The sequence below is a fragment of the Meriones unguiculatus genome, chromosome 17 (genome assembly GCF_030254825.1).
Source record: "Meriones unguiculatus strain TT.TT164.6M chromosome 17, Bangor_MerUng_6.1, whole genome shotgun sequence".
Classification (NCBI taxonomy): Eukaryota; Metazoa; Chordata; class Mammalia; order Rodentia; family Muridae; genus Meriones; species Meriones unguiculatus.
Genome location: NC_083364.1, coordinates 94,494,971 through 94,517,461, shown reverse-complemented (window position 1 = coordinate 94,517,461; position 22,491 = coordinate 94,494,971). Strand labels below are relative to the sequence as shown.

At 48.8% G+C, this 22,491-nt stretch overlaps 1 protein-coding gene across 2 annotated transcripts in view; it reads left to right on the top strand.

Moving 5' to 3' along the window:
- The window catches only part of Runx1 (RUNX family transcription factor 1), a 221,627-nt gene that overhangs the window by 176,202 nt on the left and 22,934 nt on the right, over positions 1-22,491 (top strand). Inside the window, exon 6 of one of the 2 annotated variants that reach the window (XM_060370753.1) lies at positions 4,496-4,687. The exons of the other annotated variant lie outside the window; for it this stretch is intronic. Coding sequence (XP_060226736.1) covers positions 4,496-4,687 — 192 coding nt within the window. The remainder of the gene's footprint in view (positions 1-4,495; positions 4,688-22,491) is intronic. 2 annotated transcript variants of the gene reach the window in all.

Below are 22,491 nucleotides of genomic sequence, written 5' to 3'. Positions count from 1 at the left end.
TTCTGGGTGCTCTGGATGTGAGTTGGAGGTACTTGGGAACTGGGGATATTTTTGGACCCGCATTCTTCCTCCATCTGGCTGTTTGAGATGGGCTGAATGACATTTAGCCCATCTCTGACCTTGGCTTGTCATCTGTCATTTAGAAGCTATGGCTCATTTCTCTGGCCCTTCTCTAGTTCTTCAGCGTAACAACTGTGTCTTTGCATAATGACATGAGAGGAAATTAGCAGGGTCGATGAAATGATCTATGTTCATATAACATTGGACAATCTATAAAAAGCTTACATATATAGAATGTATTAGGATATATGGTAGCATACATTAGATGATGTCATTACTTATTTTATTTATAGTATGTGAATTAATTTAAATGTACTTACTTATTTAAATGTTTACTAAACTGGAATTTTTTCTCTTTTTGCAATGTTAGAGATGAGACTCAGGGCTTTATGAATGCTAGGAAGTGGTCTGTCACTGAGCTACCTCCTCAGTGATTTATAATCTGTGAATAATATGCAATGTTAGACAGCATCTCTCAGTGAATTAGCTGGGAGATTGCTGTTTTGCTGATAGGAAGGCTTGTCTTGCTGCCTGCAAGACAGTTCACAAAAGGGTCACGGCTGATTCAGTGCAATTAGCTATTGACTGTGACACAGAGAAGGTGAACTGTTCCTAACATTTTCACTTCCTTACCACCTCATAAAATTGCAGCGAATCAGAAAGAGTACACCTTTTATACCCAGATCATGTAGCTACCATTGGGTTGACTGAAGGCTATTTTCTGAAATGCAGATATCATTTTAAAGGTGAATATATAAAACTCACCATTACTTTTGAAAAAGCCACAATTTGCTCATGCTGTCTGTGTGTGTGTGCATGTGCCTGTGCATATACAGACAGAGAGAGGGCATAGAGTATTTTCAGTGTTGTCATTTTGCATAGACTTTTCCAAATGCCATGTAATCCATCAAGAAAGCTGCTATCAGAAGCTTGCACTAACATATTGACTGGCGAATCAAACATCTCCAGGAAAAGGCAGCAAGCTCACCTCATTGCCTTTGGTAGAGGAGCAGATGCTGTATTTCAGTTGCTTGCGGCCACAGAGCCCTTTGGTGTCCTGGCAAAGGCAGATGAGACATTATTAAGCTGCATGTGCTTATTCCACTCCACTTTAACAGAAGTAAGATGACAATTGACCTCATTATCTACCATAAAATACGGTCCCATTCAGCGATGCCCAGAACTACAGAGATATGCTTGGGATAAAGCAAATGTACCAAGTGGCATTAGTTTATTTTATTACATATTTCTTTTCATTTTTGTTGTTTTCTTACTCTGCATGTATAATAGCATTTTGGGCAATATTTTTCTCAAAAAAAAAATGTAAGAAAAAAAATAGATTTGGAGGTCCATTTCAGCACTGTGTGAACATTAGTAAGATACACCCAATACATAGTGGCCAGAGCTTGACACCCCAATCTGGAACCTTCACAATTGACTCCCAGTGTCTCAAAAGTCCAGGCTACCAGCCTGTGCGTTAGGTCTACATAGTCCCGCAGTGGCCTGTTCCCAGGTTGAATTCTCTGTTACCCTCCAGAGCCTAGTAATCCGTATGAGTGAAGAGTAGATTTCATTAGTGGGCGTTTCCATGCTTTTGTATTTAAAATTCAGGGGCAAATTGATATTTTAATAGCATAAAGGTACAGGAAACTAAAGACATAAAGCATTCATTTTCCCCCAGCCTGAAAGTTTCATTCGGAAGCTCCTGTATTCCATGCAAAATAGCGCTATTTGGCACATAAAGCCTGATGGCTTCAGAAGAGAATTAGGTGTTCCTAGTCTGCTCAACTCTAAATGCATCAGGACCACACCTTGAACTTGATGACGCCTTTCATTTCCCGAGTGTCCTGGTGTTGTAACTCTCTAACACCCTGTGAACATGGGGGTCAGGTTTCCTCCCGGGCTGCTCCTCTCTTACAGACTCCCACAAACTGTGGAGTGAGCTAGTCCCTAATCCGGAGCATTAAACCCAGCCTAAGACTCTCAGGCTTAGGAAGCCAGGCCCAAGCATTCCTGCTTAAGCAGGCAGTCATCAGTTAATCTCTGTAAATGACTACAATTTTGGCAGGTGTCGGCATACAGAACCAACTCACATATTAGACCTTTTTTTAACTTGTCAAGTAATGAGGAAAAATAAATAAAAATAAATAATGTCACATGTGTTGGCCACATAGCCACTTGCCCCAAGTGGCTTATTCCTCTTTGTGTTCTTAGTGACCCTCCCCGCCCCCGCCAAGTTTACAGAGGCAGATACACCAATGGCCACTCTTCAGAGGCTGGCCAGAGACACCACCACACCTGATGCAATGAATTTATAATGGTCTCACACACACACACGCACACACACACACACACAGACACACACACACACACCCCACATCCTCTCCCTGGCCTTCACGATGTTCTCCAGAACCGCCCCTGGGTGCCTTAGGAATGTGAAGCCGAGACACAGACAAAGCCTTGCTGGCCCACATTCCTGCTGAGACCATACAGCTCTCGAGAGTCATATTTCCTACCATTCTCTTTCCTCGACTGGCATGAGACCACGGAAGGCACTTAAAGGGGGCCACACCACACTTTAAAGGGTTTAGAGCTGGGACTGCAAGGAAGCAAGGAAGCTTGAGACTATTCAGTGTGGTCGAGAGTGGGACCCTGTCACAAAGAAAAGAGGCAGGAGGAACCAATGAAGGCTATACATGAAATTTTGTGTACCATGACCGACCGAAGTAGAGGGTTCTAGAAAAAGGAGGTTTTGTCCTTCTGCTGTAAAAGGATGAAGGAAGTGGCCCAGGAGCTTGGCTTCTTTTGTTCATGGAGCTTTAACTACTCAGGCTGTAAGGGGCCTCTCACATGTGCACCAGTCCCTGCGTGACTTGGGGTGTTTGTGTTTGAGTTGAGTACTGTGAGCTACAGCTCTGAATGACAGTCCAGATTTGCCTTAGTGATACGTGGAAAGAGGGAACGTTGCATATGAACTACACAAATATTATGCTTAAGCATTTTTTTTCTCTCCATTTGGAGCCAAACAGGTCTTGTTAGTGATAAAAATCACTGCAATATAGTGGGCCCTTTTTCTGGCCTGGAATTTGAGACAGTGTCAGTGGTGCCAAGGGGGCCCATAGCAGGAAGAAACGGCAAGCCACAGGGATTTGAAACCATAACACAACTTCTACAACTTAATTTTATAATTGTAGCGATTAGGAACTGGGGGTGGGGGTGTAGGGCACGGCCCAGGGCAGCCTCGCTCCTGCCCATGCTGGGGACATGGTATGCAAGGTCCTAAGCTTTGGATTGGCATGGAGTACCAGAAGCAGCAGGCCTGTCGGCAGAAGCCTTAGGCCTCTCCTGTGTTGTTTTGAGGCTGCATGACCACTGATGGTAGAGCTGTCAAGGGTTCTATTTAAACAAACCTTTAGGGCGAGGAGGAAGCAAAGAGTGGGCCTCTTTAAAAGAGGAACAGATCTCCCAAGTCCGCTGTGACCTTGTTCCTGTGGGGGCGGGTCTCTGCTACAGTGTCCAGCTAAATGACAATTTGAAAAGGACGAAGAGAGAGAGAAACCGGAGGCTCAGCCCTCCTGACTGACCCATGGAAATGTCTCATTGGCCATTTCTTGGCAACAGGGACACCTACTGCCCCGTTTAGACATCTTCCCACCTTGCTTTCATTCCTGGGCCCTGGGGAAGCTGCGCAGATCGGCTGGCCCCTCCCTCGGGGCTCCCATAGGCCTTGCCTACTAGAAATGGAGGAACAGGCCCAGGATGCACCTTTCTGCCCCGCCCCTCTCAGGGATATGCCCGGGGAGTGGGCTTCAGGGAAGAAAGCATGCCCCAAGGAGCCCCTATGAAGGAGGAAGCGTGTGCAGGGGCTGACAGAGATACCCTGTGCCTGCCTGCTTGTAACAGGAACTCACTCCCAGGCCAGGCCTTGGCACCTGCACCCAATTTCCTGATGTAGGGGCATGTTACTCTTCCAGGGCCCACTCTCAGACCTGCTGGTGGCCGGGTTTTCAGGAAGGCAGGGCATTCGTGACCTGGGGAGGGCACCTTCCTTGGATGCCATGGTTCCACATTCACCCTGTGGCCCTAATAAGCGATGGGCTTCTTCCCCAGGCCACTATCAGCAACTCTGCTCTCTAGTGCCTCTCACTCCACCTACCCAAGGTCTGTTCAGAGAGCTGAATGGGCACTGAGTCCCAGGCCAAGGGGAACCTGGTGGTCTATGTGATGAAGAAGCTTCTGTCTGCTATGAAAAATGTCCGAGGGTCCCATCGGCAGCCAGCTCAAGGGGCAATTTCAACAAGCTCACCTTGGGGGTGAAGGGAGAGGGAGGGGAAGGATAAGAAACGGCCCCCTCCACAACACGTTTTCTGATCTCTTCCCCCCTCCTTCCCTGCCTCCCTCTCCTCCTCCCTTCCCCTCCCGGTCCCTGCAATAGGACATCGGCAGAAACTAGATGATCAGACCAAGCCCGGGAGTTTGTCCTTTTCCGAGCGGCTCAGTGAACTGGAGCAGCTGCGGCGCACGGCCATGAGGGTCAGCCCGCACCACCCAGCCCCCACGCCCAACCCTCGGGCCTCCTTGAACCACTCCACTGCCTTTAACCCTCAGCCTCAGAGTCAGATGCAGGGTAAGTACCCCACGGAGCCCACTGCTTCCTGTCCTTGCTGAATCCCAGGCACAGAGCTCACCCAGGCTGCCCTTCCCCTGGAGACTCCAAGGACGCTCCTGAAACCCCGTAGCTTCTGCTGGGAGCTTATGACAAAAGCGGTGTTCCATCTACAGAGTATCTCTAGACTAAAAGGTGTGGCTGCTCAGTGTGGATAGGGAGGCGTGGCTATGGACTTCCATATATGCGGGTATACACATGGATCCATGTATCCATTGGTATTCTCAAAGATCCGTTCCAGGTACCAAAATCCACAGGAGCTCAAGCGTGTTATATAATTTGTCCTAGTCTAAGCCCGCGTGCACCCTCCTAGAGACTCTAGTCCATTCCTCAGTTGCTGCTGGCGTCTAACACACTATATAGATGCTGTGTTAACAATCACTAAATTACATTATTTAGAGAATCGCAACAAAAAGACATTTTCAGTATGTGTACATTTAAAAAGCTGTACTGTCAAATCACCACTGGCTCAGTCTTTAACTCTAGAGCCTACGGATACAAAGAGCACCTGTATATAAACAGTTGAGGCATTTGTTTAAGTCAGTTCTGCTATGGTGTTTTCTTACCTACCCATTAGTCCTGAGGCCATACATACAATTGTATGTATGTACGGATGTATGTGTATGTATGTATAAGCACACACATATACACATACAAATCCAGCATGGTGAGGGGCTTTCCAATTCTTGATGCCTTCAGATTCCTTGTGTAGTTTGTACCTTATATCTGTTCTTTTCAAAATATGAAGAAGGAGGCATGTGTGTGTACATATGTGGTGCAGGCTGAATCAAACATAGTATTTTCAGCTCAGTAGCGTGAGTTCCGTTCACCCCGTGGGCCAGTCACCAGCTGCAAAAGTGCTGTGAGAGGCAATAACTGCACATACGCACTGTGCCAACCTAGATAAGACTCACAGCATTTATGTGCTGGGGCCGTTGACGTCGGAGGCTGTTTGCTCAGTGATACCATTATAATAGCTGAAAGGCGGTTTTCTCTGTGCCAGGTGGGACACAGCTGCGTATAAGACATGCTTACAGAAATACTCCTTCTGCAGAGATGCAGGCTTAGGCGACTCAAAGGAAAGACCCGGGTGAACAGCCCATCCGGAGAAAGGGCAGGGGGCCAGCAGCACAGAAAGCAGAGGTCAGTTTCCTCTGCGCTCTCCGTGGGCGTACAGGAAGCATCTGTGTGATGGGCATCTGAGCCAATGGCTCCCTCTGGGGAAGCTGCACCTGCAGTGCTCACAGAAGCCCACACTGCCCAGAGTTGAGAGAGAATGCCTGTGCCCCCAGACATGGTGTGCAGCAGCAGGATCAAGAGTTCAAGGCCAGCTCTGGCTACATGGCTAGTTTGAGGCCAGCCTCATAGGACCCCGTCAGCCCCACTGCACAGCATCTTTATTTATATATATATATATATGAACAGACACAAAAATTGGGCTTTCTTCCTAGGTATGTTTGGGGAAAGGCCCAAGAAATCCTTGGTTTCTTGGTGTTTAGTGCTGATGAATAGCCACCCAAGATATTCACAGTAACTTCCCAAACTGCCTTCCAGTGCAGCTGCATTGGCAGTTTGGGGCAAATGACACTTTAAGTGAGAGAGATGGGCTGCAGGATGAGGAGGTTAACATTCCTGAGGGATTCTCCTGACCTGTGTTTACCGTCATTTAAGTTCACACGTGTCTTCTCCGGGGTCTCATGTGTGCAGTCTCTCGCTGCTGCACTGACCACTCGTGAGCCAAGAATGAGAGTTGCCTTTTACTACTGACAGCCAAACCCAAAACTAGCATTTTTAAAGCCGTGGGAAACTGCGTGGGCGCAGAGTCACATGATAGCCCCACCTACTCTGTGAAAGCTGGTCTGCTTTCAAGGACCATCTTCTACTCCTGGTCCCTGGAAAATGGAGAGGGTGAAGGATGCTCAGGACATCCCCGGCCTTTGGAACCACCCACAGCACAGCACAAAGGCGTTGCCATGGCCAGGTTGCTGGAACCTGCAGCTCTATGCGGCTCTCCATGGCACTGAATCATAACTGCTCATACAGTGGCCTAGGGGCTTGGTTGATACCTTTGGAAGATATGTGGACTATATTGTGCAAGTTTTTTCTCTCCAGTATATGAATTTGCTTTTCAGGGATTTCCTTGCCCCAATGACAGACACACAGTTTCAAACTGTGGTCAAGATATAACATGGAAAACTCCTATCACTTTCCTGTGTGCTCGCTCTCTCTCTCTCTCTCTCTCTCTCTCTCTCTCTCTTTCTCTCCCTCTCTCCCAGCTGCCCTCTATTCTCTTCCCTCTCCTTCCTTCTCCCCCTCCTCTCCTCTTGCACCTTTTTTTTTCTTATAAGAAAATACTATTTTATGCAAGTCTAGTTTAGAGAAGATTCTTGGATTTTTTTTTCCCCCTTGAAACTCAAACATTTAACAGGGGTAATGTAACAGCCAAGTCCTTCATGTTGTTCCTGGCATTAAGACACAAAGTTAATGCCTGGTCTCAGTTCTAGTGCACATCCACGCCTATTTAAGGTGGGAATGTGAGCAACACGGCAGGGGTTCACAGCTCTCGGAAATGGCAGTCATAGTTGTAAGAAGACTATCCTGGAAGTCTGCACAGACACAGGAATGATTCTCAGGTTTGTAGAGGGGCTCTGTGGGAGGCAGGGGATTGAAGACTGGAGCCACCCCCTCAGCTCTGCCAGCAAAAGATCATATCGCCTTTCCTTATCTTACCAAATAGGCATCTTGAATAACCTGCACTAGGGTTCCGATGGAGAGGGCGGCAGGTTGCCATGCCACCAAACCAGTGTTTATTTGTTAAGGTTTTAACTTTTAAAAAGCTGACGTTGGTTTCAGCTTCTTTTTTGAGCAAGTCATAAAGTGGAGCAGAAAGCCGTTTCGTCATGGCTGCATGTTTATACAAGTGAGGACCCCTTGGTGAACCCCTGCCATGTTTCAGGGCTTTTCTCTGTTGTTTTACAGCAGGGGTGGGGTAGATCACGGAGTTCTGGGGTAGTGATGCCCCCTCCCGTACACCTTCCACTCAGGGATGGCTAAGTCAGTCATTTTAAGTCTTGGACTATGGTTTACCAATAAACCATCATGACAGCATGGCTTCTACCTTTATGTGGAGATAAGGATGAGGTATAAAGATACTGATGCAGAACTCCTCTGACCACATAAGTTAACGAACTGGCACGCTAAGCCTCTTGCCATAAACTTTCCTTGGGTTCATTGTGATATATCTGGGCATAGCTCAGACTTCACCTTCACCATCTGCTCTGCTCTTTTCCCTCGGTGATCTTGTGGTGTGGCTTATAGAGAGAAAGACTAGAGTTCTCAGCTCAGAGAGCAAACCGTTGTCACCATTTCTAACATTGTAAGTGATGAACGTGAAGGCACACCCAGAGCTTCCTGACGGCACAGGCTGGAAGGTGGCAGGGGAGAAGGCGGATGGGTGTACTTGTGCTCCAGATTCAGGGAACAATGCGCTTCAGGTCAACAGGCATTGAGAGGTGTTGGCCTGGCCACCCGTGTAGACGCGGATTGAGTGCGTCCTGTGCTAATTAGCTATTGATGCTGGTGTTGATATTGATAATAACATCAGACTCTGTGTTGGGTGTCTTAATACGTCATATTTTGGGGGTACCTTACAGATAGGGAGAAAAGAAAACCAGTCAGAATACTGAGCTTCTGAGTATGCCTTAAAGAGGAATGTGTGGGCCAGGGATAGTGGCAGGAGAGGACTCCCAGATACTCTGTGCTTTCTTGGGGTGGCTCCTCCCTCCATGCAGGAGTCTCTCTTTTCTGGCCTTTTACACTGAGAGCCACCTTCCCGAGTAGCACTTGTCAGCCCAGGCTAGCGCGGCTGCTCTGAGTTAGTCTCATGTGGCTGAGGAAGCTGTGTGCTCAGGCTCCCTCCGGATGCTCAGTGTACTAACCTGACAGTTAGCCTCCTTCAAAGCCCCTTTGGAAAGATTATGTTCCGCTGCTGTCTGTGAAGTTCTTAGAGGTAGGGTTACCGTGTCAGGCCAACTCTCCATCCACAGAACGAGCAAAAGGAAGGAAGCATTTTCACCTTCCCAAGAAAGGGGCACACGCCTGAATCCAGAGAGCAATGCTGGACGAGGATGTGAAGGACCAGGGCCTCTTGTCCTGCCTGCCACCAACACTCAAGATAGCATAGCAGAGGGAGAGGACGGGGCCTGCAGACACTTCCCACACTGCAGTAAAACACGCAACTTCTCAGCATTGCTTTCTGTTGCTGCCCCCACTCTGTCTCTCTGTGCATCTCCATTTCTGCCTCTGTGTGTCTGTGTCTGTCTTGTCCCTCTCTCTCTGTCTCTGTCTCACTCTCTCTCTTTGACTCTCTCCACCTTTGCCTCTCTGTGTATGTCTCTGTCTCTCTCACTCTCTCTCTGTCTCTGTCTGTCTCTCTCTGTCCCATACGCATCCCTTTAAAAGCAACATAGGATGGGCCTGCTGATTTCCTTGGTAAACCTATGATCGGCCATTTCATGCACACACAGTAAAGAATTCAGAGTACTAGAAATCAACCCATACAAGTTGCTTATAACATGAGATAACTTTTCCTTCAAAAAAGCTCCTGTCTGTGGCATGCACTGAAACCTGAAGAGCTTCAGTGTCAGCGCTGTATGCATACCAGCCTGAATCAGAGGTTCCCACAAATAAACAGGGAAGTGGGGAGAAAAGGGGAGGGGGAAGACGTGGGTAGGAGAAAACCCTGAAAGATGAGTGCAGAATACAGAGCCCCTGTCCTGTGAGCGGGCTGAATGAGAAGCCAAGTTCACAGGAAGAGACGTGCTCCAAGACAGGAACCAAGAACTCCCCCATGTGCACCTTCTTAGCTGGTGCAACACAAACTCCATGTAAAGAAAGTATGAAAATTCAGCTACAGAACTGGACTGTGGACATTCAGGAAAAGAGAAAGAAGCCAGGGAGGGAGGGAGAAAGAGCCAGTGGGCCTTGTCCTGTCCCTTTGAGCATGAGGTGCTAACACAACCAGCCATCTGAAGGATAGCCACAAGTGCCAGCACCATGGTCGCTAAAACAGTGTTGTGTGACCTTGGTGTACCACATACAAACCTTGCCCCAAGTACTTAATCAGCCCTTCAAAGAATCACTTACCGCTTAAACTGACACCACCTTTGTAACCCAAAACCACACTTTGATAGGACCCGGTTTCCAAATTGTTTCATGACTGTTGCTCAAAGTGGTCTTCATATTCTGGGGATCCCGCTAGTCCTCTGTGGACACCTTTTCTGATTACAAGGAAAAATAATTTACTGTGGGGCTTGGACTCAGGGATCAAATCATCCCTGTCCAGTCTGCTGAGGTTTTGAACTTCTCCCTAACGCCAGTGAAGCCAAGGTGCATTAAATGGTATCCTTGGACTGTACAAAGCACTCGTGTGCACTTACTGAACAGTGGTGTTACACAGCTGAGGCTTCAAAAGGCACACGTTCTTAGCTGCTGAGTAGGAAGAGCGCAGCCCCAAACTGGCCTGGACTGGCTATTGCATATTCTCCAGGACTTTTAACAAGAAGTTTAATCTCTTAAAGCCTCTGTCTCCCCAACTGCAAAATGAGGGTGCTAATTAGTTGTTCTTGTCGGTCTTCAGGACAAGAAACACACACAGCAGGGAATGTTCTCTGTGACAATCTTTGCAACAATACCAGCTTGACCAGATTTTCCGTGGCTCACACACAGCATGTGGACCACAAATTTAGTGACTTAAAACAATGAGAATTTATTTTCTCAAATGGAGGCTGCAAGTTCCAACTGAGATGACACAGACACTTTCCCACTGAAGGTCCAAAAGAAGGGTCCTTCCCTCTCCTCTCCTCTCCTCCCCTCCCCTCCCCTCCTTTCCTCTCCTCTCTTCTTCCTCTCCCTCTCCTTTTCCTCTTATTTTCTCTTCATGTGACCTCTCCATTCTGTTTCTTCCTCTTCGTCTTAAAAGGTCACATATTATTGTATTTAGACCCAGGTCATTCGTGAGAGCTGTCAAGGCCCTTCACTTATTTGTGTCTGTAAAAGACCACCTGCCTCCTTTGCGGTTAGAATATGACCCTGTCATTTCTGGTGCCGGTACAATGAGGACTTCCCATATGTCCCTCATGGTAGACCAGGTGTCCAGGTAACTGTGAGCCCATGCCTGTGGGCCCCCATTTTGTCATCTGGACACAGGCACCTCAGCCCTTTGTTTGCTGCAGCCATGTCATGATTGTTTCATTTCCTGGGAAGGAGAGTTACTTTCGTTTTTCTAGACAAGCCTGGCTATTTCTCGTGATTTCTAGAGCACCAACACAGATGAAATAAAGGCTCAACAGTGGTAGAAAAGTGAGGCTTCCACCCCCCACACAGACACCCCTTCCCCAATATCAGATCACAACACAGGAGACGTGGGTCCTCCTGAGCTTAGCCTCCAAAATCCAGTGATCACACAGACAGCAGCAAGCAGAGAAACAAACAAAAAGAATGTCATGAAGGCCAAAGCCAGCCGGTTGGGATGAACTCAAGAATTTGACCTCCCAGATGAAGCCAGGCCAGAGCCAGGCATGTCACTGTTGTTTTGAAGTGACAAGTGGCTTTAGCACAGAGTACTGTCAAGCAGACACTCCTTCCAAAAGGACGGTGATTGACTTTGAGTCCCTCATGATGCCAAGTCACAAATCACTTAGAGATAACGTTTCAAGTTCGGAGGTTTAAGAAAAAGATTTTGACTGCAGCTGTGAAGTCTTGTCAAAGTTTGCCAAAAGTTTGGCCCAAGAGGGCAGCAAAAAGCTGGAAGGGATCATAGCCCCGGCCGCTGAGTTCTCCCATTGGTAGGCTTTGAAAGCACAGCCCCAGCCCAGTTTGGTCAGGGTAGGTTTCTTCAAGCGCACGTGACCTGAAAGACTCCATGGCTCTGTCTTGTCTTGCTTCTCTCTTGCTCCCAGGACACCCCATCCTAACTCTCAGGCACTATGTACTGAAGTTTAGAGTAGCCCTGACCTTCTAGACCATAGCCAACTAGTGCCTGGTATTTGTCCTCTTCCCACACTTTTTGGCCCACACAGACTTCATATTACTATTAGACAGTTGCCTGCAGAGCAGCAGAATGGCCAGTTGTTGTGGCGATTGAAGGTAGGATGGCTGGCAGCCTGCAAATACAATGTTCACTGCCCAGCCTTGATCTCTCCACAGACTTCCCTCCTGTATTCCCTAGCTGGCAGGATATTTTATGTGTCAATGTGGTGATCCAGCATGGTCAATACGACAAGCTAGGAATGAGAAAAACAGAATAGAGCTCACCCTGGAAACAAACACTGATCAGTCACGTGCATGCTCAGCCTTGCTGTGCCTGAGAACAGAGCAAGGAAGAAGCAGGGCAGGGGTCATGCTATTTCCTTGTTCTATTGACTTTTGTAACTAGGCGATGGAGGTCTTCGGGCTGAGTTCTGCCTGATCCAGGCACCGTTGAGCAGTGCTTACCATTTGAAAAGTAGAAGCATTTCAGGAATGAACTGAACCATGGTCCAGGAGCTAGAATGAGTCACTAAGCCACTGGTAGAAGCAGATGGCCAGAGAAGACCTGTTTCTCTGACTCAGGTCACACACAGTCATGGGCATCATTACTACTCAGCATCACCCTCTGGCACATGCAAAGGCTTAGAAACTTCCAGACATATTTGCAAGATTTGAACCATCGCTGTCCAATTCCGATCTCCGAGGATCGTGACCTCATAGCTTTGGAAGGGTGGGTAGTCATTTCAAGTGCCAAAGTCCAGCCTTTTCCTTTAAGAGGGAGTCACATGGGTAGAATGTATATACACATTCCCGGCCATCCAACAGCTAAGGGCTGGCATGAGAGGACACCAAGTCTGTCCCCAGTTCCTTCGCGCCATCTTAATTCTTTCACATAGTTTGACTCGAGTCACTGAATTTGGGGTTCCAGGATTTAACACAGTTAAACTTATCAAGACTTGGGCACTCTAGTGACCAGCCAGTCCTAGGAGTGTGGCAGAGGATTGCTATAATTGTGCTGCTCTGGGGGTGAGGAGAGGCACCATTGGTGGAAGGTAGATCTGTGAGGAAGGAAGATCTGTGAGCCAGTGTGCCCGTGGGTGCAGAGGCTCACCCGTTGGGACAGTCTCCAGCTTCATAAGTTCTCAACTCCTGCTTTGGCAGGAGCCATCTTCTCCCTGTAGCTTCACACTCCAAGGCAGACCTGAGGCTCAGAGCTAAATCTCTGCTGTTTCCTCTCTGCGTGCTCTGGTGGGCTGCCTTGGTGGCTGTAAAAGAACATCGAGAGACAAAAAGGGTCCGAGAACTAATGAGACTGGGGATGCACTTCTCAGAGTGGCTGCTCGTTTGAGGGGAGTGAATGTGGTTGCTTTATGAAGTCTCCCGGGATGACTGCATAGCCGTGGCCATTCTCCCTCCATTAGCACATCTTTCTGCACATATCAGATGGCAAATTATAGAACGATAAAGTTATTAAAATATCTGTAAAAGTCAGCCCAAGCTCCAGGGCTTGACTCGGCCTTTCTGCCCATTCAGTGGTTTATTTAGACGTTTCAAGGTCACTTCATCTTCATCTGCATTGTGCGGTAAACCACCACCCACTCCACAGACCAACCGGAATTGCCCAGGTTTGACGATGTGCTTCCTCTGGTTTTCCAGCAAGGCCAGTATCTTAAGAATGAGCCCAGAGCTCTTGAGACTGATCCTAAGCCCACCTCGCCCCCATTTCCACCCCCACCTCCAACTTAAAAAATTTCTGTGTAGGTGTGTAACAGTGTCTGCAGCTGGATTATTGCCAGAGTAGCTGAGGAGCGAAGACTACCATAAGGATGCAGTCAGAGTCGCGTGTTTACCAAAGGCAGTAATGAATCAATCACAGTTATGTCCATAGACTGGATCGGGAGTGGTCTGGCTGTGGCCCACCACCATCCAATCTGGCACAGGTCACCCCAGACAGAGGACGAATGATCTAGAAGGTTCAATTCGGGGTGTTCCTTGTGTTCCCGTGTTACCCAACACCACCCCTCCCCCATTTCTTTCTGGTGGAGGATAGACAAGGGCGGGCACATGTATGTATGTGTGTGAAAGTCAGGCGACAGCCTCGGTTCAGAGGACGGCCCCGAGGGTCCTTCCTCAAGTAACTGCCACATTTGCTTGAGGCAGGGTCTCTTGTTAGCCTTGAGCCTTGCCAAGTCGGTTAGGCAAAAAGACCATCAAACTCCAGGGTTTCTGTCTATCACTGTCTCACCACCCTAGAGATTAGTCATGTGATCCCACACTCTGCTTTTCATGTGGCTTCTTGGGATCAAATCCTCACACTTGGAGGAAGGCGCTTCCCTCACTGACTCCTCCCATGCTGGCACTGTTATCTATGCTGTGTCCTAGGCCTCTTTGCCATGCAAGTGCAAGCTGGTCCTAAACATTCTCTAATCCTGGATACAGTATCTTGCAAGATTTACAGTCACCCCTAACACTTTCAGGGAAACCCACAGAGGCACCCCAGAGCCTCTAACTCTGCTGCTTTTGATTGGCAGACTTTATTGGGGGTGGTGGTAGAGGGGACGGAGTGATACTTTTTGCTGTGTGATCAAGCTTTGGGAGGCTCTGAGCCACCGTATGTTGCTAAATGAGAGAAGTCATTGCCCAGACATGGATCTGTTTAATTTAATATGATTTTCCATAAATTACAAAGCATGACTTTGAAATTGAATTTGTGTAAAATTACAGATAGCCAGTTCAGGTGGAAGGGAAGGGAACCTAGTTATCCCTGTTCCAGCAGCTTTTCCCGATTCCCTCATTTGGTTCTTTTGCACCTTGGGGGAAGGGAAGACATAGACGAGGGTCTAGGTGGAGTAGCTCTTATTGTCAGACTTCTCCCTGGCTAGTCATGGCTTCCTCTGAGGACACCAAAGCCTAAAAAATGCCAGGGCATTTGGGTAGGGCAAAATGCCAAATCCCCTGTCCATCCATTCCATCGGCCAGCACACAACTAGACCCAGAACAAACCCAGAGGCACTAGAAAAGCCTAATATATTAGGCCAGCCTAGCAGACTCATGATGCTTGGGAATCAAACCCCACATTATCTGCTCCCTAGTTATATGACCTTGCAGGAAGCACTTGGCCCCCTGTGCCACTGTTTGGATCTGTGAAATGAGCATGATCATAGTGCCTGACTCACCCAATGCTCTTGAAGACTAAGCCAGCACACACAGAGTGTCCTGTGCCCAGCACGTGGCATGATTGTGTCTTTCCTCTCATTCCTGCACAAACCCCTCACTGAGGCTGAGATAGCGTGCTCAGCACAGTGCCCAGTGTGCTTGAATTCTTAAGAGATGCTCCTGCTGCTCTCATAAGTGCCATTACTGCTACAGCTCACCGTGGCTTTGGTGGAGTGTCTCTATAGGACCCTGTATTCCTCAGATGTGCTGGTACCTTTGGAGAGGATACAGGAGAATATGATTTGAGTTTCCAATCCTTGGATAAACTCAGATGGGACAAACCATTGTAACTATCCCACAAGACCATATGAGAACCATGTCAAGGTTGAAAGGACTCTAAAACGTCTTTGCCTAGGGCCTCTTCCCTGCCCCACCACCACCCTGCCAACACCCTGAAGGTCCCATCGTCCTCTTATATGGGAGACTGTCACATGGGAACAGCTCATCCCCTAGCACTTGCTCAGCCTTACTCAGCCTTTTCCTGAAATGTGTTTTTGGCTCAGGGAGAGGGTAGGATTTAGTTTCTTACAATCCTTTTTCTTCTTTTCTTAATATTGAGTTTTATTTTTAAAATAGAATTTTTTTCTTTAAATGAATACGGCTACACTCTTTCTCATCTTCTTCAGTCCCGCCAAGCATTCCCAACACTGTTAACAGCTGCAGCAAGCTGACAGGTCATTTCCTGAACCCAAGGCCCGTGTGGGCAGTGGTCAGGGAATGGCCCCTCCCCCTCTCCACTGCTTTCATGAATCAGACAGAATCGCCTTGTGTGAATGGCCTGGCTCTTCCCTGTTTTTGATGTGTTCATCTTTGAATGAGGTTTCATCTCCCTGGGTGCTGAACCCACCACTGAAAGCCCTGCCCTGCAAGCCTGCTTTCAGCTGCAGCCCAGGCTGTCATGCCAAGAGGAGGAGAGCAGACAGGTGTGTGGGGTGACACCACCACAGCTGTGAGAACGCCAGCTCCCGGCAGGCCCGAGGCTGGGAGGGTTAGGGTGGGAGGGTGCAGAGTGACAGTCCCCTCAACCTAGTTCAGGATGTTGCCAATCTCCTGCCGTTCGCTCCCAGAAGACCGCATTGAAGAGCCATGAGACCTGGGTCCAGCCAGAGGTGCCCCACCGTTCTCTCCTAGCTGCCAGGGGACAGGCTCCTGCAGTGATGGCTGGCTTCTGGCTCCCTTCCTTAACTGAGCGGCAGAGGACTCCCGAATCCTGGCCCTCAAATGATATTTACTTAATGGTTAACCAGGTTTTAAAAGAGAATGGGGACTTGACTCCCTTGGCTAATTAGCCCTGCAGGCCTGTCATCTCCACCTTCACCACCCACTGCGAGTGCTCTTGACAAGTCATGACCGAACTCCCAGGGGACTTGCACTCTGGGCTTGCCTCCTCCACTGTCTGAGGAACACAAGTCTCCAAAGCAGATAAGATTAGCGCAGTGAAGGGTGTTCTTGGAAATGCTAAGGACCCCCTCCAGATCCAAGCTGAATTCCTCTCCCACAGGGATGGCTTCTCCTGACTTGGACACACTTAGGGCGACTCTGAGCTTGTCGGGGTTGATGAGTGTCTCGGTAGAGGGCAAAATGGCATGGCCAGCCTGTTCCTTAAATAGCTGAGCAGTGGCAATCCAGAGGGTTAAAGTGACTTGCCGCAGGTGGCACATGCTGTCATCCTGGTGCTTGGCTTTCCTCTCCTGTCTGGATGGCTGGACCACATTCCTAGTATTTGGAAGTAGCACGGGGCACAGTCCTGAGGAGTCCCTTCAAAACACCGTTCAGGCGAACGAGGGGCTGTCGGGACAAGATAGGGCAAACCCCGGTGTGCCTGTGTACACAGCTCCACCCAAGTTCTCAACTTTATATTATATTAAAAAAAAAGTCTCAAATAACCCAAACAGGCCGGGTCTGGTGTGCAGACAGTCTGTAGGCACCTGCCCAAGAAGCTGCCGGCCGGCTGGTCCATCCTCCTCTGATTTATGCTGTGCGTGTTAAGCCTTAAATTGTTGAGTCTCTGGCTGGCTGCAGCGGCATTACTGGAGGGCTGGTGCATGTTTGCAGCTCACAGGGCTGGCGCTGGCGCTGGAGGTGTTGGCCACAGATCAAGTCCAATCTCACACCTGTCTGGGACAATGAGGGCCTTGTTAGAGGCATCTCCAGCCCAGGCTGCTTATTTTTCACCTTCAGAACTTGGAGGCGAGGAGTTGGAAGGAGGGGCGACTGAAGAAGCCAAGGCAAGACTAGGGGATTACTGAGGTCAGCTGACGCTTGAATTCTTTTCCTTTCCTAGCCCCTCCTCCCTGCCCAGTCCTATCACTCCCCCAATTTTCTAAAGTGATCTTAATATTTAGAAAGTAAATAATAATAATCCGAACAGTAGCCATGTTTTGAAGAACTTCCTGTGGCATAAGTAGGGAGAGGTCTGTTAGACAATCCATTTCCAGCCCAGTAGAGAGGCAAGATGAGGCAGGGAGGGTAACCCTTAGCCCATCCACCCAGGGCTGGAACCTGAGCCCATCCCCCTACTCATGGCCACGCCCTTTCTGTTTCTTCCTTTCCTGTGCTGATCCTAGTGAGGGAACAGAAATTCATTCACTGATAGCATACCAGACCATCACATTCCAGTGTAGCCTGCCTTTTCCACAAGGTCAACTGAGAGTGGAGCTGGCTATGGGCAGCTATGGGTGGGTACAAAGCCAGCCCCCACCCACCCAAGGCTCTGACAGCAACAGGTACAGCCAGGGGCTCTCCCAGGTCCAGGTTGGCACCCCTCAAAGCTGGTGGCTCTGAAGGTGTAGAGTTAGTCACTAACTCACTGTCTATATATAAATAGGGCAGGCTCAAAGCAAGGGTTGTGCAAACTATCCCAGGCATTCTGTGACGCAAGAACCCACTATATGGAGGCCATATGGGAACCGTTGGTGGCTCTCCCCGCTGTGGCCACCATGGCTTGGGGACTCAGAAAGCTCAGTAGTCTGTGGGTGACTTGCCCAGGCTTAGGTGCCTGTGGCTGTCCTCAGACCTACAAAGAACTCATTCACACACCAAGCCCATCAGGCACTTCCTCCTTAGAGGTACTACAAGGAATGCAAACACTTAGTTCATGGGCGACTAAGGACTTAGGAGACTTGAAGCTGAGCCACCTTGTGTCTCTACGAGGATATCAGTGGACATTCCCAGAGGGACAACTTTTCAGGGGCAGCAGAATGGCCACAGTGTGCAGGAGTAATGACCCCTCTGACCTCAGTGTAGATTCCATCTGTGTGACTCTGAGTGACAACGTAAGACACGTAGCTTCCCATTGTCACCCTGGGCTTCAGGGAGTCCAAGGAGTCCAGCTCAGCCCTATCCCATCAACAGAGTCCACTTAGTCCCATCATGCAGCCTTCGGAAGGCCATAGCCAGAGAGCCATTAATGCCTCTTGCCAACTGAAGGCCAAAGTCTTGGCATCCAGGGATTGTTTTCACTGCCTGTTTTAAGTCCCCTTCTCAGCAAGGCCTCCCCGTGGTCTTCCAAGCCATGAGGGGCTATCCAATTGCTCCTTAGCCCATCCAACCTCTGAAATGCCCCATACGCCAGAAGAGGAGCAGGAGGGAGGCAGAAGCACTAGGCATTAGCTTCTTACCTGCCTTCCTCTCTGGCCAGTGAATGCCTGTGGCCAGTCATGTTCCCCTCCACACCCCTTGCGCATATCCCCCTATTCTTCAGCAGGCCTCAGGAGTCCCACCTTTCAGGATATCCTTGTGTCCCCCTGGACCAAATGGAATCTTCTCTCCCAGTTCCTAGATAAGCCTGACAGTCCCTCTCAGTGTGACTTCTCCCCATGTCTGTTCTTTGTTTACACTGGAGGGGTTGTGGGGCCAAAGGCCTGCTCCCTCATCGTCCTGGGTAAGATGCTCTCCTGTTCTGCAGGGCAGTCAACAGTGGCAACCTGCCAGCAGGCCGACGGGCTGTGTGGGCTCCAGCACCTCCTCCCACACACATCTGGGCTCTAAGACCACTGAAGGGATAGCAGGGGTCCAGTTAGCCATGAGCCCTCTCTCCCACTTTTCTGGGTCCCCGGGGAGTCCAGTCTCGAGGTCCAGGAGCTAGCTGCAGTCTCTGTAGAAACATTTTTCTGATGTTAGGAAGGCAGTCAGAGTGGGAACATTTGTGGGTCTGAACCCCATTTCAAAGTTCTAGGCAGAGAATAATGTAAGGAGGAAAATGGCAAGTCCCTTTGCTTCTTGACATTCTGGCCCAGCCCTGCCCCTCACACCAAATACTCCTCTCACTCTGCCCTGTCTTCCTTCCTGTGCAGACATCTCAGCCTCTCCCAAGGTAGCCTTCCACATATTTGAACCTGCTTTGCATGCTTAATTACAGACCTAAACCCTGAAAATAAGAGGTGTTATTTACTCACAACTTCCTAGGGATCCAAGCCCCTACCACACTGCTGCCTCTTTGACACAGGCCTGGTTTCTGCTTCCTGCCCTTCAGATGCAGAGGTCTGTTGCTTCCTTTCCAGACCACATTCCTGTGTTCTTCTTCAAACCCATCCTTTGAAGCACTGTATTGAACTCTCCATCCCTCTCGCCTGTCCACCCTAATAAAGCCTTTTTCCAGGGCTAGCATGTACAAGCCTGACACTTTTGGCATGGTGGAACACATCCGTAATGCCAGGCACTTCGTGTACTCAGCATGGCGGTACATATCTCTAATGCCAGCACTGAGGAGCTGGCAGCAAGAAAGTCACAAGTTTAAGGTCATTCTCAGCTACACAGCTCTCAGCTGTGTAACAAGTTCAAGGCTAGTCTGACCACAAGAAATCTTTTCTTTAAAAACAATTAAACATTGCCAGGTCAGATGGCTTCAGAGCCCAGAGCCCCATCCCCAGCTTCTGGTGACTTCCGTCTCCCGCCGAGCAGAGGAGCCAGACATGCCTCCTTGGCACTGCCCTTCCTCTGAAGCCCACTCTCACCTGTCTTTGTACCCGCCATCCTTGTGAAATGGCACCAGCTGTGGCCCCTGCAGAGGAAGCCCTCTGCCTCTGGTCCCCTTGGGGGTGCACCTTCTCTGGGTACTTTTGAAAACTTTTTTTGTTCAACTCGAGGGGAAAGTGCTTTGGATGAGTATACTGTGTGTACTTTTTTGCTTGTTGCTGTTTTTAAAGAAGACAGGGAGTTCCTGTTTTTCAGAAAGGTTGTTCACTTCCAAAGAACCACGTTACTGAGCCAATCAGCCGTAGGATGGCTTCTGACCTTTTTTCCCCCAAAGTTTGTACACACAATACATATGAGAAAGGAAAAAAAAAAAAACTACTAAACCAATGAAAAAGATAGTCTGTGAACACAAAGGGAGATATTATAATCGGGTTTTGTTGGTGCTTGTGTCTTCTTGTTGAAAAACAGAAAGACCCTGAGGTGCTGAGGTGCGGACAGGAGCAGATGTTATCAGCCCCCAGAAATCCCGCCTGCAGTCCAGTGGCAGGCAGGATCCAAAGCTCCCAACGACCACGGCAACTGGCCCTGCTCAGTACAAAAGGTGCTTTCAGTCTCTGGTAAACAGCCTGTGCCCCAGGGCTCAAATCCTTCAAAAGTTTGCCTAGGTAATTGCGTTTCATTGCTGTCTGGCCTGTGCTCATCAGTCTGCTCTGGAGGCCCAGACAGCCAGGCCAAAGCTTGCGAGACTGGAGGGGAACGAGCCTGTGAATCTAATCCACTTGAAAGACAGACTAATACAAGCGGAGCTAGCTCATTACTTTAAGTGATGTGAACAGAGAGTGTAGCGCTTTCCGTAAAGGGTTCAAGTCACCGGGGCACAGGGCTTGGCAGCTTAAGGCCATCAGAAGAAGAGGCAGGGTGACAATGTGACTCCTCCAGTTGCTGTCTTCTTGTTTTAGGAAGCCTGGCTCCTCCCTGTGACCACCCCAGAATGGTCTTTTCCTATCCTGCCCTTGATTTTGGATTGTTTGTGAATTATGAAAGCAAAAGATACTAACTTTTATTTGAGGTCTGGTGTGGGCCGAGAGGAGATACAAATGTAAGAGAGAAATCTGAGGGAACCCTAAATGCTTTGAAGACCCCCAGATCTCTAAACAGGAAGAGCTACCCTCCTCAGTGCCCATCCCAACAACACCCTCAGCAGTTATTTGTACAGTTTTTGAAGTGTAAGCCTTCTTATATTGGCAGAATATGATTCCTAGATAGGAGGAGGCATGACTTCCCACAGTCTTATGAAAGTATCGGGGCTACAATTAGCCCAGAGATCTGCCTTTATCCTACCTCCAGCCTTCTTTGGGGAACCGAGAGCATTCCCTCATCTCGGCTTCAGCTTCCTCTGACCTGGGTCTGGCATGGGGAGTCTCTGCGGCTGTTTTCTGCTCCATCATTCCATGAGACATTGGAATGAGACCTTAGAACTGTTGACAGCAACCTGCATCATTATCTAGTTACACGTGACTCATGCCCAGGAAGCCCAGGAGAGGCAAGTGCTGGCCTATCCCTTCCAAGTGGCAAAGCCAGTGGTCAACTCAGGAGCTCGTGTTGCTCATTTACACCCTGGGCTCCCCCAGGGTTGATTCGGCCAGTGCCACGTCTGGGTGCCAGTCCTGAGACTGTCTAAAAGCAGTTGCTCCAAACTCCAGTGTGGAGACAGACTTTTCCTTAGGAGCAGCCTAACCCCAGCTGCCCCCCCCTCACCCCTCCCAGTTCTGTGTACTCCCCCCAGGCCACAGTGCTAACTTAAAAATCTCACAACCATACCTGCCTCTAGAAGTCCCTTTTCTGCTTTGTCGTTGAAGTTGGCCAAACTTCCATATCCAGGTGACCTTCCCTGGATCAGGCATCCCTTGTCATTTTAGTTACCCTTGGCTTTGGGAGCTGAACCATTCTGTTTGGGACCCTCCTGCATGCCATCAGATACCAAACAGCACCCCTGATCTCTCCCCACTAAATGCCTGTCACTCTCCTAACTATTCAAGACAAGCCTGTTTCCTGACATGGCTAGAAATCCCCCAGAGGAGAGTTCCCTACTGTTTTAGACCAGCCTGGGAAAATCCTAAGTGTTTAGTCTATAAACATACGATGTCAATGTGCAGCTGGAGTGGGGGTCCGTAGATCTGCTGACTCTGGGTCTCTGGCACCTCCTCCTTCCCTGGCCATTCCCTTTGCGTAAGCAGCTGCTTCAGTACTGCTCACTATCTTAACCTGTGCATCGCTTTTCTTCCATCTGAGTCCAAGTCACTAAAAACCTATCTCTTTTATGTGAAAGGCTGCCTTGACCTTGTAAATCAAAGGAGCTCTCTGGAGGAAGGGTTCCCACTGCTGGGCTCAGTTCAGTATCATCTTTCTCAGGGTGACCTCATCCATTCAAGTATGAAGGTTGTATTTGAAATGCCATTTACTTTCACTAAGTCAATAAATGAAACTGTGAATCTTTAGATCATCAGAGGTCTGCTTATTACCAAGAGTTTTCACTCTGTATGGATATGTGTCTTTTTTTTTTTTTTTTTTTTTTTTTTTGAGATCTGTGTTAGAGTTTAAAA